The sequence below is a fragment of the Sander lucioperca genome, chromosome 1 (assembly GCF_008315115.2).
Source record: "Sander lucioperca isolate FBNREF2018 chromosome 1, SLUC_FBN_1.2, whole genome shotgun sequence".
In the NCBI taxonomy this organism is placed as follows: domain Eukaryota; kingdom Metazoa; phylum Chordata; class Actinopteri; order Perciformes; family Percidae; genus Sander; species Sander lucioperca.
In genome coordinates this window covers 8966159-8986522 of record NC_050173.1, presented here as the reverse complement: position 1 = coordinate 8986522, position 20364 = coordinate 8966159, and the positions used below count along the sequence as shown (strand labels likewise).

At 38.8% G+C, this 20364-nt stretch overlaps 1 protein-coding gene across 8 annotated transcripts in view; it reads left to right on the top strand.

Annotated features, from left to right (window-relative positions):
• The window catches only part of pdlim5b (PDZ and LIM domain 5b), a 38528-nt gene that overhangs the window by 14476 nt on the left and 3688 nt on the right, over window positions 1–20364 (top strand). For 2 of the 8 annotated variants that reach the window (XR_004898570.1, XM_031277966.2), the window contains exons 3-9: window positions 2228–2379; window positions 10687–10720; window positions 11054–11565; window positions 13793–13819; window positions 13928–14082; window positions 14928–14955; window positions 18263–18423. Coding sequence is in view for 7 of the 8 variants with exons in the window: in XM_031277966.2 (XP_031133826.1) it covers window positions 2228–2379; window positions 10687–10720; window positions 11054–11565; window positions 13793–13819; window positions 13928–14082; window positions 14928–14955; window positions 18263–18423 (1069 nt within the window). In the remaining variant the exon portion in view is untranslated. Of the gene's footprint in view, window positions 1–2227; window positions 2380–10686; window positions 10721–11053; window positions 11566–12596; window positions 12620–13627; window positions 13649–13792; window positions 13820–13927; window positions 14083–14927; window positions 14956–18262; window positions 18424–20364 lie in introns of all 8 variants that reach the window. The other 6 variants (XM_031277971.2, XM_031277973.2, XM_031277970.2 and 3 more) reach the window with 6 other exon arrangements.

Genomic DNA, 20364 nt, shown 5'->3' with positions numbered 1-20364 from the left:
GAAATAGTGTTTGAGGAATTTCCATATATAGAGTTGTATAGTATTGTCTTTTCTCACATCCATACAAGGAGATAACTTCCGATCGCCTTTTCCCTTTCTGTCTTCCTCTCTAACAAACACACACAGAGAGGGAGATGCAAGGAGATTGAGAGAGAAGAATCCATGTATCTGGGATGTGTTCATCAACAATCCAGCTGCTTTTTTTCTGCTATTGACCTCTGGAGCTGTCTAGTAGAGTAAGACAGAGCCAGCAGCACATGCCAGTGATCTCTGAAGAGTGCTTACACTCTCTTTATTGGCTTCTGCATTTGAAGAGCAATGAGTTATTTTATTGAAAGTAAATGAGTCAGGACAGACTCATGTGGCAGGTGTGTCTATGTAGGACGCTGAGTGAGTCAGTTGAAGCTGTGTTCATACTGTGTAGTGAGTACCCTGCCCTTTGTGAGTAACACTTGGCATGTGGCTGCACTATAGGTTTCCAGGACGTTGGTATGCATACATCAGCCTCAGCTATGCATTCTACACTTCCCGCTACTGATCTACTTGATAATGACACGAGGAAAGCAAGGCTCCAGAGAAAATGTGTTGGGTCACTGTCACTTCCTCATTCTTTTTCTCCCTCCCTCCTACTCTTTTCCCCAATGTCATTATGAGGGTAACACAATGGCACATTCTTTATGTCTCATTGGCTCCTTTTTTAAACCAAAGGGGAAGTCTTTTTAGAGTTACCTAACCTGAATGCATTATTTAGCAGTGGGGAAAGGAAATGTCTTGTTTTTGTGTTTCTCTGCCTAAATCAGGGCTTGTTCATATAAATAGCTACTCTCAAGTGTGTATGACTGACTCATGCATTTACATTCTATTGGTTCATAGAAATGTATTGTAGATGGCAGTGGGGGAACATTTAATTACTTTCTGACATTTAAGTTCCAATTTTATATTCAACACTCACTAGAGTTGACAGTTAAAATCACTTTCCTCCCATCATGCTTCACGCTCTCTTCATTATACTCTTCTGTCGCTCAACACATTCATAGATCTCACCTGAGCTGGCACTTATGTACATGTTTTCTGTGTGCGCTTCCCATGTCCCTATTTTTAGTGTTTGAAGCTTCAGGCAATGTGAATTCTTTTTTTTCTTTACACTGCTGAGAGACAGAATAGAATATACAATATAGAATATATTTTTTTGTCAATAGCACATAATAGTGCACATAGCATTATGGGTGAGTGAATTAGTCCAGTTAAACCATGTTCGTTGAGGTCAGATGACATAAAGATATGATCCTAACAAAGGCAGCATCAAGGTCATCCCATCGTCATGGTTTTATTACGTTACTTCCTGTGTGTTAAATGTGAGTGTCAACGTGTTGGAAAAGGGATAGAAGAGTGATAAACCTCAGCCATACCTTACGCTACTTCCTGGTAGACAGACAGTTGTAGAGCTTTAAGCTTTTAAACCCTTGCTACCATACTCAAAATGGGGAGACTTTTTATATTTTCCATGATAAAAGTATTAAACTTTTCCTAACTTTTTTATTTGCTTTGGAAAATATACAAAACTCTGGTTGCTGTTTAATTCACATTATAGAAATACCAGTTTTACACAGCATGTACTCAATGTACAAAGGAGCCAAATACACTTAGCTCCCAAAGGAAAACCTGCTTTAGACCAAACAACCTGTGTACTAGCACCTTTCAGCACCACATTAGCAGATGAAGATCACAGCAAAGAAAACCTTTTAAGTCTTTTTTTAATTCTCTAAATGTCCTTAAGAGACCCAGTATATGTAACTGAAATATATAATGCATACTCAAACCATTTTGGTGGTCATTTGGTATATGAGTCACCATTGCAGCTTGTTTCGGAATGTGGAATCTTGTCCCATGGATGTTGTGATGTTAAGAATAAAATGCCTATCTTATCTGACAACAGTTACATAAGACAGGAAACGGAAAGGAGAGTACAATGCTTAGTGATTACAAGAAATAAATCCTCACAATATGCATACACATATTGTAGTTAAATATTTTTCTCTTATTCATTTTATTAAACTGCACATGCAAACCCCGAAGTTCCAATTGTCAACACAGCACAATCTTAAATAAAGAACAAGAAGCAGAGTTAATGTAACTAAATGCTTTGTGAATACTCTTCTTTATTTGGTGCAAATATGTCAATGATAAGCTTCTTTTTTTGTTAATGTTTTGTTGTGTGTCATTGCAGCTGACTGATGAAGGCAAGGCAGCCAAAGCCAAGATGGATGTTGGAGACATCATTCTGTCCATTAATGGCATTTCCACAGACAGCATGAATCACCTAGAGGCACAGAACAAGATTAAGGCCTGCACAGGCAATCTCAGCCTCACTCTACGAAGGTAACAGTTGCACACATGAGCACACCCTTTCTACAACATAATCTATGGATTTCCTCGCTCAGCAATGGAATGCATACTTTAATGCATACTTTGTTGATTTTTGCCTACCAGTGTGTATTTAAGCCTGTCTGAGGAACTTGTACAGATATATGTATTTGAAGCTGCTTTTCACAGGACAGTGAACAGACAGAAAGATATTTAATTGGCGGTTTATTTGCGCTTTTTTTATTTGAAACAGATGAACTCCTGTTGTGCCAATTTAATTCAGCTCAGTGTTTCTGCCACAGCAAATGCTATAGTTTGGGAACGCTAAAAAGACAAAATTTAGCTTGATGTTTCTTGCACCATTTATGTATCTTGTCATCTGCATTATAATTAGACCATTGGCTAGCAAGCATAATATTGGATTTATATTGATTCCCTTGTGTTTTGAAAAGTACATTTTAAGACATAGCAATTGTACACTTTACAGTGTAGCATCACATTTCAGACTATATTAAAAAAAGAACCATCTGAATTATGGGTTATTACAGAGAGGTTATTAATTAATGGTTTACACATGCTCTTCCTGGCTGTGTAATGTATGGCACAGAATCTGTAAAGATCAGTTTTGGTTTGATCATGCTGAGTTCAACTGCTGCTCTGCTTCTCCCATTAGACAAAAGGAAGATCCTGGTATTCTGGGGCCCTTGAGTATATTAAAGCTGTAGTGCAGTACTAGGAGCACTTAAAACGAAAGCCCCTTTTAATATAGCGCTCCGTAAAGCTGTAATATATGCTTCAAAGCAAAGAAAACAGGGATTCAACTAAGGTTGACGTTAAATTTGTCCACCAAGGAAAAGTTTCTGTCCAAACAACTTTTATAGTCTATGAAGGTCATGTTTCACTCTTTGGATGCCTTGAGTTGGTTTTGTGGAAGAAGAAATATCTTAAACTTAAAAGTTTTTTTCACAGGCAGCAATGCATGTCAAAGATCAGTCCACTTAGGTCAGAACTTGCTACATGGAATAGCTGTGCATTTATTTTTTCTTGAAGATTAAACCAAAAAAAAAGAGTGATCCCTCTTAGTGGATTTAACCAAACACTGTATATTTTCTGAAGCCAAGCGTAAAGAAGAGTAACTTTAGTGTGAGACACAAACAAATCAAGGCGAAGCACGCACACTCTCCAAGCTGTAAAACATGTTGACAGAAAAACTCAAAGCCTGGTTTGCATGTCCTGTCATTTCATCACCACATCAAAGGAGAACCAAGCCTCTGTGTTTTAATCGTGGGAAAATAGTCCTAAAATAGCCCTGTCCCACAGCTGCATGTAATCTACTGTGGGTAATGGCTGCAGAATGAAACATCAAACATTCTGGTCTCACAGGACATGTAAACTACAACTAAAATCACCCACTAAACAATAAAGGTTTCCTCGTTACAAATGATACATGATGGTTTGCTTCATTCTGGCGCCATTTTTCAGAGGATGGTTTGCATGCTGTTTGTATTCAGTGACACAGAAAAAATAATTTTACTGTGTATTTAATATACATGGCTCAATGTTCATATCAAAATTGATTAAAAATGGGTACTTTTTATTTGGGACTTGAGAATTAAATATATTATATTTGTGCAACGTCGAAGAAAGTGGGATTAGACTGTCACACTGACTGCTATGCTGTTGTCCACTAAAGTAACAAAGCTCAGTATAATATATGTAGTACCGTAAGAACACTATTTAACTAGAATAATTCTCTCTGACATGCACCACTTTCTCCATCCATGTTCTCACATTTGATTTATGCTTTTAACGATCACTGGTAAGACTTTTCTTATCATAATAACATTCCAAGAGTGCTAAGAAATGATTAATGTGACAACAGTTTAGTACCATTATGTCACTTGGTCATAGTTCACATTCTTTGGGCAGTTCCCTGAAATGACACATAAAAAAACATTGTATAGCCCTACACGTATTTACAATTGTATCCTATTTATTTAAAAAGTTCTTAAACGGAACATGTATATAACCTCTATTAGGCATGGGCTGGTTACCGGTTTCAAGGTACACCGCGGTTTGAAAAAGTCACTGTTTCAAAACCACTAAAATTTTCTGTCATACCGTTCCTAAGGTATGAGCTGTTTTTTATGAGTCTTCAAGGACAGAACGTGCAGGTTAGAAATCCCTCTCCCTGCAAGTGTGCAGTTTGGGTAAAAAACAACTTTTTTTCTATTGAACACAATGTATTTTATTTTGAAACACACATTTAAAAAATGATACATTTATAGCTGAAATTGCAAGGTTATCATACTGTCATGCCCAACCTCTTTTCACACTAAAGTGCTCAGCTCTATGCACTGATTTCACTATCAAGGGCTAGATAATATTGTCTATCACACAATTTATAACATAAATTTAAGTCTGAAAGAGTACATAAAATAGAAGTGGTTATACCACAGTCACACATCATGTTTCCAAGTTCCAAAAGCTTCTAAGTATTGCAAACCATGCAGTCTTTCTGTATGTTGTCTAGCCAAAAAGACACTCACGGTCATTAATGCCAATATGTTTAAGTTATTATTTCATTGTTACTAGGTGAGGGGAAACATGTTTTCAGAGAGGAAATGGACTTGGGGTTTGGAAGTACTCTCCTCATCCTGTCGTCAACTGTCAAGATGAGTCTGAATGCGCAAAGAGCTGTTATGTATTTTTGTGACCAAGGGAGAAACCGGGTTTTCCATTCCAACATTGTGGTCTCAGGAAAACATGTCAAAACAACATCTGACAGCACTCGCCAACTTTGGCTACTAGTTTTCATGAACAGAAAAGTTTTGGTTTGGGAGTGAGTTCCACTTTAGAAATGACCACCACACACAGTCCTAGATGTTACACATAAGATTTACCGCAGCAGAACATGCTCCATGTAGGTCGATACAGTCACAAGCTTGTGATAGTGATTTTTTTTATCAAATCATGTTTTCCAATCTTTCATCCTTTGACATGTCCTCGCAGTTGATATGGCCTGTTTATTTTATGGGTACTTTTTGTTCTACTATCATCAATCTTGTCGCTGAGCAGCTGACAAGTTACCCCAGACGGCTGTGGGAAGTAGCCTTAGGAAAGTATGATAATTGATGTTTATTTATTGTCATTGAAATATGCAGCACAGCGCAATGAAACCCCACTCCCCAGAGGTCGTGGCTGGCTACACCTGGTTCCAAAACCTCAAAGATCATACATATTAATACTGCTAGCTCTGCGATCCCACCATCTTCTGATGTTTTACACAGGAATTTGTGTCAGCTTCACTTTGTGTGATTCAGTACATGCTGTTTCTGGGGAAATAGGACAGCGTGAAGCTTTTGGAAAGTGTTAAGTATGTTAAATATAGTATCAATCTATCAGATGAAATGCTGCCTGACAGAACAAATCATTAACTGAATGTTCGTTCACTAGAATTCATATTCACTAGATGAAAGGTGGGAGTTACATACGTCAACATACTACACTTATACTTTTCGAGATATCCTCTTACTTTTTCTACACTCCTCTCCTTTTACATAACCTCCTTTCTTCTAACTTTAGATTTACCAAACCTGCAACTTTGTTTTAAATATACCTGCTGGACTGTCCCACACACAGACAGTGCTGTTGCTACAGCATAGGATACAGTTTGGCCACGTACTGTAGCTAAACACAAGTCAGCTTGGCAGCTGTGGGTATAATCTACAGATATTCTCATACATGGCCAATGTGCATCCAACAGCTCTTATGGAATGGTTATAGGGTGATGTAGAGGACAATCCAATGCAGCCTAGAGCCCCCACTGACTCCTGGCTGCCTTAGCCAGATGTGGTGTGGTGGTCGGAAGAAAAGTAAGAAAGGATGGGGGCTTGTTATTGCATTGCTTGGACCTGTCCTGCATTAAAAATATATATTAACTAGAAGTGCAGTTTATTCTGTTGTGCTTTGCTGCATCCAGAGATCTGACCTCAAGAGAACTCATCGTTTCCCTACTTGCTTTATTCATCGATCTAGTCTTGATGCAGGTTTGATTGCTAAATGCAATAAACTGCAAATTGAAATAGCTTCTGTCTAACCCTGTGGTTAACTTTGATTCCACTATTTGCTTGCCAATACGAGCACACGTATGGGCATGACAGGGCACATGGAAATAATTGAATGGTATGAATGCCCTCTGTCACTATGACGCATGTGACTGCTGATATGGACAAGTGCACTGGGTTCCTACTTGACACGTGTACAGACACGAGCAAGTATCCAGGCAACTGACAGCAGCTTTAACTCTGGAAATAGTAATCACGTTTCTGTCATTGTTAGCACTGTCACAGTTTTATATCTTTGCCCCTTTCTTTTAAAACCATCAATCATCCTCATGGGCTCTTACTTTAAAGCACAGAATTTCCTCCTGCGGGATGCTCATTCTTAGTGTAATATGAGGGAGCAGTGAGAAGAGGGGGAACATGGAGAGACGGGAAAGACCATGTGCCAGACTCAAGCTGTGAGTTTTGCCACTAAGCGGATAGGCTGGCTGCACAGAAAAACAGAAAGAGAAAAGTTATTTTCCACACCCGCTAATTTTACATCCCTCTGTTGGAGTTTTTGTTTTGCTTTCCTATGTTTTTTTTCTCCTTGTTTTCCTTCTTCTCAATGCTTTCACGCAGCGGTAAATCTGAGGAAACAGATTTTTTGCCAGGTCTCCCAGAGAGTTTTAACATTTATCACACAAGTTAAATATAAGAGGGCAGGTCCTGTTCGACAAGGTTTTGGAATAATGTATCCTGCGCGTGACATTAATAGCGCGTGAATTCGACTCGTCTCTACCCTCCCATCATATTATATTTGTACTATCTCCCAGGCTGCTTTACGTAATATGATGAGCGAACAAAACTGTGTCTAGATATTAAAGCAAAAGACAGTGACAGTTGCTTGGAGTCAGAAGATCATTTAAGATGTTTCTGTGGAACTTTTCCAAACTAAACTGTGTGTGAAAGTCAAGTAAAAACAACTCAGGGGAAATTTAAAGGCTGCTCTTATTTGAGCAGTTTTCCCTCCATGTTAAAAAAAATGGATATGTGAGCCTGTTAGCTAGTAAGACGTCAGTGTGGTGAGAAAGCTGTGACTATTAGCCTCTCCATCATTCAGTCAAATGCCATATACCAGACTGTTTCTCTTGGCGCTCAAAGAGACACGGGCAGGGTTGAAATGCGGAAGTCTGCTTTGCCCTGAGGCTAATTCCTCCAGTTAACCTCCTCATTCTCTTTTTCTGGAGCTGTGTGTGTGTGTGTGTGTGTGTGTGTGTGTGTGTGTGTGTGTGTGTGTGTGTGTGTGTGTGTGTGTGTGTGTGTGTGTTTGTGAGTGAGAGAGAGAGAGAGAGACAGACAAGTCGACAAATGTTGATAAAAACCACACTCAACAACTTTTGTTTCTTCCAAGTACAATTTTGCTTTCAAGATAATGTTTATTCATATCTTGCACTTATTTATTAGCTTATATAGTATATAGTCTTTAAATTCGGTCCATAAATAAATCTTGTAGATATCAGCATCTGTAATCTAATAAAACAAGGCATCCTGATTAGATTAGGAGGAACCAACTGAAGAGTGCTCTGGGCTGAGCAAAGCCATGACTGTATGTTCAACAGGGGCAGGATGTGTCTGTATTATGAACACATCCAGTAGCACAAACGGTGGTACTTTGACATACAAGGAAATCAGATCTTTTGTATTTATGGATACGTTTAGTCTAATTAACATCAGAGAAACCCCATTAAATATCACATTGTGTCATAAATACATATCCATCATAATATAGAGGAAAACAAATATATATCTTGTTTTCTTCATGTTCAAGAGAAACTACTGTATGACATATATGAAAATTACAGATGAACATTATGCTGTAGTAACACATAGGAAAAGATAAATATATTTCTCACACTCATCTATTTATTTAGAAAAATACTTAATGTTCTTTCCTGATTATGGATAATCGAAATTATATGCTCTATGCGTTTTAGTAGGTATTCATGTATTGTTTGCCAAAATCACATCCTATGTCCACTGAAGTCATGGCTTTTCTCTATGAGCATCTAGCCTTTTTGAATAACCCTGAGAACAATAATAGTTGATACATGAAACATATATAATACTTCATTACAGATTTCATGGAGCACAACTAAAGGATCCATTTCTTTTTTTAAATATGTTTCTTGCAACTTCACATATTGGTTTGAGTATTCAGTAGTAAAGCACAGACAGTGTGTTGCAGTTATTCCATTCAAAATACTTAAATAGAAGCCATCTCCAGAATGAAAAGCAGAACTACGCAGATTGACATGACGCCAAGACGACGCCTTCCGTCAGAATAACAGACCAGTTGGTGCAGTGATCCTGTTACATTGAGATTAACCATGTACATGTTTATCCATACACTACACGCCAAAAAGTAAATACATGATGCTCATATGCCCACACACCCACCGTGTATTTGTCTCTTTGTCACAGCAGAACAAAGGCAGGTCCAGCTAGGCAGGAAGCAGGACAGCACAGAGGGGCTGAGCTCAACAGATGTTCGCAGGACCACCCTAGCAAGTGTTTGCTCAGTTTGCTCTGGGAAAAGAATGATAGGGAGTGAATCGGCCCAGCTGCCCCTCTCTGGGCCGCTGATGGCAGATACACACTGCCTCATTGTAGACTGGGTCCGCATTTGTAATGGAATGTGCTGTTTGATCTTTAGACCTTTGACTGTTTCCCTTGGCATAGCCTGCTGCTTCTCCATAAGCAGTCCCAATTTTACAAGTACAATGGAAAATAAGCATACTGTATATTCACTGCTAAATGGAAACTGTAAATGCAAGTATGGGCACAGATGAAATAAACATCTGGTTGGAGGGTGGGGCTCTTTAATAACCTGATGCCAAACTCAGTTGTTGTGTCTCGGCTCAGTCAGAAAGGAAATGCTTGAGAGTGTGTTGACTGTTTTCTGAATATGGCAGAGAAAGGAAGGACAGCAGCGGACATACCCTAGCTCCTGGTCCGGAACTTGACTTGCTGACTCACTGTCTGTATTTTTGTATTTTGTTTTTAATGAGCAATGCGGGACACATTGTCTGCATGTCCAGACCAAATATAGGACATATTGTTAACAAAGGCGTCTGTCTGAATTTGAGTTTTAGTGCTTCAGTAATGGAATCATTTTAAGACACTTAAGTTACCTGACAGGAACTTACATTTTCCTTGTGTGACATGAAGGGAGTATATGGTGCATTGCACTTATGATGTTTATTTATACACAATACATCCTTATGTGTGTGTGTTTTTTATTTAATTTTGATATTGTGGTAGACAGTGCTTGCAAGTATTAAGAATGACACAAAAAGAGGGGATGAAAGGTTTGTTGGAGATTTGCCGGTTTTCTATCCAGAGCATCTCAAGAGAACAGACAAATGGACCATCCCCCTCTCCCATAGGTGATAAAACTGTGGCAGCTGCTTCAATCATAAGTGTAAATCAGATGTACAGCAAACTTTGACACCGGTCTGCACCCTACAGTAAAGCGTGTTTACACATACTGGTAGTTTTGCATGTTTTAGCCAAGTATTGGTAACCATCTTCCAAAGCACTCAGATTTAAACATTTCCTACTTTCCAGGCTGCCATTTGTTTCCATTTATTTCAGTGCACGATAAAAAAATGTTTTTCCAGAGTTTGAACATTGTTTGATAAAGGTAATCAATCCATCACTTGAAACATTTAGGTGCATTCATTTATTTATTTAATTTTTAAATCAAAGTTCTCCTTTTTTTGAGGTGTTTTAAGGATGCTCTGACAGCCAAGATACAAGTGTATCTCTAAATATATCTCTAAGAAAAATATAGAAGAAACATTAAATCAACATTGTGAATAAAAATGTATAATAATAATAATAATAATAATAATAATAATAATAATAATAATAATAATAATAATAATAATAATAATAATAATAATAATAATAATAGAAAATTAGACCAATGTTTGGCCAAGAAAAATACTACTTCAAAGGTGACCCGTCATATGCAACAAAATATCACCATTTCCAAAATGTTGCTATGAATTCAATCCACAGCAGAGGACACAGAATAATCTGACCCTTTCTCAGTCCATCCTACAAACTCAAGTTTGACTCTCATGGCAGTTAGCATGTCCAGTCCTTTAATGTACAGAAATTAAACATTATTGCAAAAATGATGATACGTCATAAAGATGTTGCGTGTGCAGTGTTTTTATGATTTTTTATGATTTTCTTTCTGTCTTCACAGACCCTCCAGTGCCCCTAAAGATGGCGTGCCTAAGGTACGCTTTATTTTACTGTAACTAAAGTTTACCTGAATTCCATGTTGTTTATAAATATTATATACATTTATTAAAAAAGAGCATGCTTATTGTGCCCTTCTGAGATGATGTCAAACCACAGATTGGCTTGGCATGTATAACTGACCTGAGAGGCCACATTTGATAGCACATCTTAGAATTGTATGGCACAGGCATGACTTTCATTTATACAGAAGTGTGAAAACACCTTTGATGTGATTGTTGTGCAGTGCTTTTGGGAATGCTGGTTTACATGCATGAGTTGATTGTGGATTTGCTGTTTGTGCATGCTGTGTGTCTCCACCTTTTATCCAGGATGAACCTCAAGAAATCATTAAGCCTGTCCCAATCACTCACCCTACCCCAAGCACCACATACACTAAGCCATCAAGTCAGCCCAGTCCTGCATACAACAAGACAGCCCGGCCTTTTGGCGGGGGCAGCAGTGTGGTCACAGCTTCTTCCCCGGCTGCCCCCTCCATTCCCTCACAATCATCCGCTTTCAAGCCAGCTGCCCCTTCTCAACCAGCACAGCCTCCATTTCTGCTGAAGTCAACCGTCCCTGCCCCGGACTCAGCTCCAGCCAACTCACTTCCCAGGCCCATCCCTGGTCGCTCCACCTTCCCCTCCCCGTCTGCCTCTTCCTCCTCATCTAACTCATCCTCTCCAGCCAGAGTGACAGCCCCCTCCTCCAATCCTAATGTACCACAGCCCTCTGTCTATAACACACCTATCAACCTCTACTCCAATACCAATGCTTGTGAGGTGGTCATGGGACAGAGACGAGGTCTTTTGGAGAGCCAGGGGCTGTCGGAGCACTTCAATGGGTAGGTACCATTGATCAAACCCGGTTATCGTATGTTTTCTTTATGTTGGTGTGTAAAAGTGTAATATTTGTACACTGTGTGCTTTAGTTAGCAGGACCAGAAGGAGTTGTGGTTCACAGAAGCCACAGATTAGTGGACATGTTTGCTTTACAGTCTGCCTAAAATAAAATAAAATATTCTATTCTCCTCCTATACAGTACCTCATTCCCTATGTCATCCCAAAAAATGCGTCTCAATTGAAAAGCTAACATCGAAACAGCCCATCACCTATGTTTTCACACAGCTGCATACAAAGAAAATCCGAAGCATGCCGCACATCTTGTTTGAATCTTCTACAGGGCAACCGGAGGGAACAGAGTCTAGACAACATGCTAACTGATGCTACTGCCTGCCTATCTATAATTGACAGTGTGGTTCACAGCACTGCCAAATACACACAGTCTGCTCAACAGGCACTGCTGGTGCAACACTTGTTTTTAATTAGCCAGAATACTGGCAGCTCTGTGCTTCTAGGGACCAGGGACAGAGCAGAGTGTAGCTGGACTGGGCTTCATCAAGAGGATTTGGCTCTCTGGTTGGGTTACAGTAGACTGAGCTACGTTTAAGTGATTTGCCACTCTTTCTTAACACTCTGTCACCTGAAAAAATAGGTCACTGAGATCTGTTTTTGAAATGTCAAAAAATTAACAACAAAACTACTGTAATACACCATGAAGATAACAAACACATTCATAATGAGTTAAAGTGAAGAGTTTGAGTGTCGTTATCACTTCTTTAATCTTTCTGTTGCCTGAAACCTTGGACTGTCAGCTTACAGCAGTGAAGTGTGCTTTTGCAGCATTTGTGTGTTTGTGTTCCGACCTGCATGCTTTTGTTTGTGGTTTCTGTGCGTTTTCTTAATGCACATTCTCTCAGAAGGGCCTTTCACTTAAAGGGCATGTGTTTCAGACTATGGTCCATTTCTCAAACTGCTCTATTCATGCTTTTTCTTTGCTTCGATCCTTTTGCATTTACCCCTTCTTTGCCTACAGGAGGAAGAAGAGACCGACACCAAGTTAGTGCTGTGAATGATAATACATCTGCTGCAGTAGCTTTCTAACCATGTGGAATGTGATTACAGCCTTCACATCTCTCGGGTTTATGATTACCAAAGGCTTGCTTGCACCTCTTTGAGCTAACCCTCACAAACCTCACATTCGTGCTCATCCACTCACAGTACATGCTCATTTCAAAGTCCAAACTAACTGCGAAACTCCGTAAATAATCCATCTCATACTGGGTCAGCTCATACTGTTCATTCGTTTTCTCAGTGGCATCAGGCTCTGGGTGTTAGCTAATATTGTATTTACAACCCGTGCAGCTAGGGCTGTTGGCAAACCCGGCTGTGCATCTGTCTAGCTCTTTCTGCTATTGTTGTCAGTATGGTTACTCAAGGCCAGACAAATTACTGCCAAGTATATTCTGCTTTGGCTAAGAATAGACTGACTTGTGCTGTCTTTGATCATCCTTCACCTCGACTCACCTGACACGCACGCACGCACGCACGCACGCAAACACACACACACACACACACACACACACACACACACACACACACACACACACACACACACACACACACACACTCACACTCTCTCACACACACACACACACACACACACACACACACACACACACACACACACACACACACACAGATTAGTAATTGCACATACTTTTGACATTAAATTGACTCACAGTTTGGAACAGCCCTTGAACTAAACTGTGCATGTAAACATTTAAAATAAATATTGCATTCTAAAGTACCTCAAATTATTTTAGGAAGAAAAGCTGATCCCTTATTTCAAAGCACATTACTCCCACCTTGTGGTGAGATGTGGTCACTGTCACTTTCATCTCTCAAACACTCACTGTTGTAAATATGCAGACTGCATGTTTAATTTCACCATTTTAGTATAGTAAATCTAATTGCTTAATCAATTAAGATAATTTGTTTTGAGGAACATAGTTTTATTATCTGACTGACCTCTACTCCTCTACTCTGTGTTTTTTTTTTTAATAGTAAGCCTCAGAAAAGTCTTAAGTAAGTCAGAACAGTTTCTTGACTTTCCCATATAAACAGTGCAGTGTCATAGAGTTTACCTATCATTTAATGTGACTTTTAAATTTGTGACCGTTTTTACCTTTGTACATTTTCCTTCACTACTTTGTCATTGCTCACCTGCAGAACTCCACCTCCAGCTAGACCTAGGAGGTAATTGTGAAATCTAACAGCAGGTCATAATGTGGAACATATATCTACAAGCTGACCCTTGATTGAATGTTGAGCACTCATTGCATCATGGTTGATCTGACTGTACAGGAAACCTAATGTGGAACCCGAGGGTCATGCATCCCCACTGAGTGACGCCAGCAAGAAGCGTTTGATCGAGGACACGGAGGACTGGCATCCACGCACCGGCACCTCCCAGTCCCGCTCCTTCCGTATCCTGGCTCAGCTCACCGGCACTGAAAATGGTGAGTACCAACCTCAGTGTGCTAGAAAGGTTGTTGATGAAGACTCTGCAGAGACTATGTGCATATGGTGTTGAAACTGGCAGAATTTAATTTTAGGAATTATCTGAGTATTGTAAGGCTTAGCCTTGTATATCTTTTTATTTAGAGCCATTAATCCTTTGCAACTTATTATCTTAAGAATCGTTTATATGACTTTAATTATGTCCCTGCTTTATAAGCATATTTATTTTGTCAAAAATGTCATTGGCTCTTAAAATTACAGTGATATTATAGTTTCTTAAGTCGTAGTACTTTAAGAAAGCTTTCATCACCGTATGATTTTAGTTTTTCGTTTATATGGCTGTTTTGCTATAAGTGAAATTGATGGTTACATGAGCTGACGGCGGCTTTGGGCCTCTCTCCATTCATAGGCGTTGTGTGAATGTGTGCGTGCATCTGTTGAACCAATGCAAAATGTCCTTTACAGTAACTCGGTTATTAGAATTAAGTAAGATGAGAGATTTCACCGTCTCGTTCTCTCTTTTTGTCAAATGATGATGTTACCAGACTGGTGTGGGATATGTGATGTGCTTTGAACATTTGATGTACATATTCAATCTGCCTGGTGTTTCTGCAGCTGTGAACAATTGTGGGGTATGTGCAGGAAGTCCTAACAGGGTCTAGTTCGCAGGGATTACACTTGCTCATTCAGTAATATTAACCTTGACCAAAGGTGGAGCAGAGATAGAGCAGCAACCAGTAGCAGCATTGTTTTTAACAGTGTGTCTCCCCATATTCTCACTGACCTTTTATTGTACATTTGACTTTATTTTCATTGGTGTTTTTTTCTTTCTTTACTGTTGCAGAGCAAGCTCAAGAGAACAGTGGAAAGAAGTAAGTGGCTGGTGGTTTTTAATATAATACATTGTGGTATGTGGTTGTGAGTGTTCATTCAAGTCTCTGTTTTTCATCTGTGAGTATTTTTCATAATAATAGTAATAATAATGATAATTTTTTTGATCATAGAGGTTTCACATTCAGAATTGCCCCTAAAAGAACTCATATAAGCATGTCTAGGAGTCTGTGATTCAGATTTAAGCCCTGATTTCCTGATCTTATGGTCCCACAGTATCACGCTTAATTTAAGGCTTAATTTGGAGAAACCACATTTAGAGCTCTCAGAGGAAGACGGTTGAGTGGAGAGACAGCCATAGACTCAGCATAGGCTGTGATTGCTACTGCTGTTCTCAATCTTCAATTTAATCTGCAGTAAACTTAGTTTTCCCTCTGTACCATATTTACAACCAATCAGTGTGTCACTCACTGGAACTTGTGGGTAATTAAGTGGTATTGTGGGTAATATCAGCCCTGCCAGAAGGAGATTCCTGCTCTCCTTCTGTTATAGTGAGATCTTGTTCAGTTTACTCTTCCTAAAGAGAGGGCATATTACACATCTGCCTTGGCTTGGTTTATAATTCAATACACATCTGCAAGGAGAAAGTCTATGATTTTATATTCATCTCCAACTGTGCTTTTTTGTCCTGTTGTTATTTTCCCCCTCATTTATCCATGTGGTCCCTCTTTTTCGTTATCTTTTACTTTTCTTCTACAATCTTAACCTTTCCAACTTTTCTCCTTTTTCCTCTTTTAATCCTGTTTCATGGGGCAAATCAGAGCGAACAAGTTGGACCCAGAAGCTATAGGACACATGTACAACAAGCTGAGAGATTGGCATCATGATGTTTCAGCACGTGCACTAAATGTGTAGTAGGCACAGTTTTGTCTTGTCTTGTTTAATGTTTAATGTATTTATTTCATTGGCACACTATAATAACTTATTAAATGTCCCAATTCCAAAGATTAAACAACAAAATGAATGAAAAATGTTTTTGCACAAGCAAACAAATTCTTGTTGTAAAAGTTGTTTTAAAATACATATTATCTTGCTATACGCTTGTTATATTTCAAATGAAATGCATGCATTCACGTAAATATGAATGTGTGCTTGGAAATGCTACACTACAGTATATCGCAGTGCACATGCATAGTTCTCTGTAGCATATTGTTTATGTCCCAGCCTCCACTCCTCTGCACACTTTCTGTAATCTTATTGTATCTTATATATTTTATTTTTCTGAGCATGTGTCTTTGTCCTCTATTTTCTATACTAACAAAGTAGTTTCATTTGTCAGCTTTTGATGATTTTACCTCAATAAAATCTTTTCTTTTTTTCTTTTCTGCTGTTGCTTATTTCTTAATCTTTTATTCCTTCTTCTCTTCTTGCCGGGCAGAAAAAAATAAACTTGTCAATTAGAAATGTCCTGTAGGTGAAGGTCTATATAGAGGAATCAGTTGTGCACGAAGAGCAGAGGGTTAACGTGCCTGTACTCTACTTATTTGAGAAATGACACAAAAACATATATTGTTCAAAATCATATATGATTCAGTTCTGTTATCAGCAATAGTTCTCTAAGCACTGTTCAAACATTTCCACCATAAAAAACATTTGTCACATAAATCAAAAGCTTCATATCTGGTCCTGTCAAGCATCATTCAAGGCAAATACTAAACATGTAGCTTATGTGCTAAATTTAAACACAGAATGATCGGCCTTACATTAAAAGAGCTCAGGTTTCTCATCATTTAGATTTTACACAAGACACTTAAGCAATCTGTCCATAGATGCTGGAAAATCTTGCACGTGAGAAATCAAACCAGCGGGTGATTGCATTGCATTTCCTAGTCATGATTCTCATGTTATTCAAACAGAAACGCCCAACAGGCAGGATAAGAGAAATAAAACACAAGACATGATAATATATAAAACCATAAATCCTTGTTTGACAGCACAATAGGCTCTGTTGTTAGTATCATGCAGTGTGCTGTTGCTGACAACCCAAACAGCTTCAGGGTAAGAAATTGTTAACCTGTTGGTGCAAACCCTATGCTCAACAGGTCTGTCTGAGCAGCAACATGATGGTTGCTGAACGATCTTGTCTTTGTCCAGTTGATAGAATAGAAAAGAAAGAATAAAAATACTTTATTGTCTACTTTACAGCGTTCAAAAAGGCAAAATAAATTCTTTGGTTTGCATGTGCAAAATCGGGTATTAAAAAGGGTACATTAAGACATTGATTGGGATCTTCTGAGCCCTGTTACACCTATACAGTCTATGTCCCCCACGAATAGCGGCTAGGTTTGTTTGTTTGTAACATATTTAAGATTCAATCAAATGTATAATTAGAGAAGCAGATGTACCAAACTGTACTGAATCAGTAAAAATTGTATGAAAGAAGTATTAAACCTTCACTAGTTAAGTAGTAGTATTCAACACATTTTCAGCCTTTATTGAGTTTGAGCTCTTTGCTGCCCACAGGAGGTCCTCAGCTTCAAACGAAAGTTGTGAAACTTAACAAGCGATGGGAACTAGAAATACTAATGCTTCTAATTTTCTACTAAAATATATTGTGGCTCTTAACATTTTGTGCTGCCATGGGAAAAGAAACCAACACTGCCTCAAATTGTCTCAGTTTATGCTGTTTCAGGAGAATAAAAGCAATAACCACTATTAAAATTATACCACTGGTATCTCCAGAAATGATAGCAGGGTGAGCTACATGTAAAGCTGATACTTTGGCATCACCACCTGTAATTGTTTCCTTATGTCAGTAATTGACAAAACCATGGACCGTGTGCAGCAGTGCATATCCTTATTGGAAAGTCCCCCATAATTGTCTTGATTGTTTGCATGTGTCACTGAGAGCCCGACCAACTGACTAATGCAACTGCAGTTTGTACCTGCAGTTGCATTAGTCTGTACTGGACGTTCAGTTAGACTGGTGGCATAGTCCCACTATTAGATTGCTTTCTTATTCAGGGATTTGCCACAGTTTGTACCTAAATATGTTTAACTAGAAGAAACATGGCACCAAATATATCATACCAGATGGTAGGGTAAATATGTGACCATGGTATTGTGTGACACACATCAGTTGACACTGGTTGAAGATGTATCACTGGTAGAGACAGAAAGAGCTTCGCTGCAGGAGTGTTTTTACTAAAGAGATGATAAACAAATACATATATGTCTACAAATATATAAGTGTGTGTGTGTGTGTGTGTGAGAGAGAGTGAGTGAGTGAGTGAGTGAGTGCGTGTGTTGAGTTAAGATTTATACAAAATATGTACATCTGTTTTCTAGTGAGGCAGTTGACAAAACCACTCCCGCTGTTCACATCATGCCTGCAGCAAAAACATTTTCCAAATCTGCAGCATCACCCAGGAATGGCAATGTCCCTGCTTCCACATTCAAGAGCCCAACAGCCCAGAAGAAACCTTCCTTCCAGCCTGGAGGCCCACCAGGTAGAGCAACACATTCAGAAATCCTGCCCTACTTCTGTTCTGTTTACTGACATTTAAATGGTTGTAGTTCTATACAATTTATTTTTGTGTAGTTGCTTCTTTTAGCCTACAGAGGGCAGCCTCAATCTTTTAAATCACTGCTGCTCAGCCATTTATTGCAGGTTTAATACCTGACACTAAGTGAGCTCTATAAAAAAGCAGAGGTATTTCGTTAATGAGCTCAGCCTATTGACTTTTACCAAGATCCCTTAAGTTAAATAGATTGTGAAATAGAGAATTATGTATTTCATTTTGTGTGAAGTCTGCACTTAAAATCCAGCAATCCCTGCCACGAGCCCCCTAGGTGGTCAGGGTAAATATTTGCTGAAAGGCATCAGTCAGGGGTCATTATTAGCAATATTAAGACACAAGTATGCACTCATACATGAACAGATGCACTGTGTGCCCAAACGTATTTCCCTAGAGGCCTTTTTAAGAAACGGCTGCTGAAAGGTGCCACAGGAAGAGAGCAGGAGAGGCCACAGTTAGTTCTCTGTTGGCTGTGGTATTTATCAGATTAACACATACTTGAGTTCAACAGACACATATCTCATAGTGGCCATGTGGAATGTGACCTTTACATGTATTTACATTAATTAATAATTTGGGCACTTTAACTGCAAGAGGAATATACCAAAAAAATATTTTTAAGATGTTATAATCACATTAAAATTCTATACATAGGGGCTTTAATCAAATACATATTTAGTTTAGTTTGTCAGAGTGTCTCCTTTGCATTGGTCTCTATCCTCTGTCTCTGAATTCAAAGAGACAGAACAGACAAAACAGAGATTTGCAGTCCTGCCCTGATTCAGTTTGTCTTCTCATGCTGACTTTTTCTCCTTATCTTCCTTATACAGCAAGACAGCAATGACAGACTCCCTTTCTGTCTTTATTTAATGTGGTTCAGGCCTCAGTCTTTGCTCTTGCCAAAGGATTTGTTGAGAATATTTTGCCCCACTGACAGCTTGTCACCATCCAACTCACTGTGCCAGCTTTCACACAGATAAGGGCATATAGTGCCACTGAAAAATATTTTGACTCCAGCATAATTCCCTGCATCCATACCGCATTCAATTACATTTGATGTGTTGCAGCCGTTTTTGATATTTTCAGTTATATACAGTATAACAGTTATATTTTCTGTTACATTTTCCAACAGATTTAACTAGGTCAGAATGCTGTCTCAAAGCCTTCTCCATACTGACACTAGTAATGTTCTTGTGGAGAAATACAGAACATACAGAATACTTGGACTAGAAGTAGTCAAATTGAAATATATTAATACATAAACATATCAATCAGCCTATAAAATAACCTCCATGATGTGTATGTTTTTAATTGTAAATTCCTCCCAGATTGCCTCCCCTATTTAGACAAAACTAAGGCCCTGCTCAGGAAGTGTTACGTAATTTGGATATTTTAGGCATAACTATGTTTGATAATGTCACTGGAAACTGACTAATGATGGTTATATCAACAGCAGCTCTTCAAATTAACCATAACATGAACATTATTTTACCCAATAATTATAAACTAATAAATCTCTGAGAGAATCTTCTTTGTATCCCTATTTGGAGCCCATATCTCTCTCCATCACACTTACTCTCTAGTATCTCTTTCCTATTAAACCCACTCCTACAGTCTTCACACATCCCTGCTAGGGCCCCGCTCTGTTTATTCAGTTTACTTGCTCTCCGTTACAAGGACATTTAGGAAGCACTTGTCCTTTGACCTCCCAAGTCTTTAATAATGGTGCTCTCTTTCAATAGTGTCTCTGTCCCCAATGCCTTTACCCTCGAGCACTCCCTCTGAGGGCGGACAGCACTGACCTCCGTCCAGGATGCATCTTTGCACTGAGAGAGAGAAGGAAAAATTGTGCATCCTCTCCATATGTTTGAG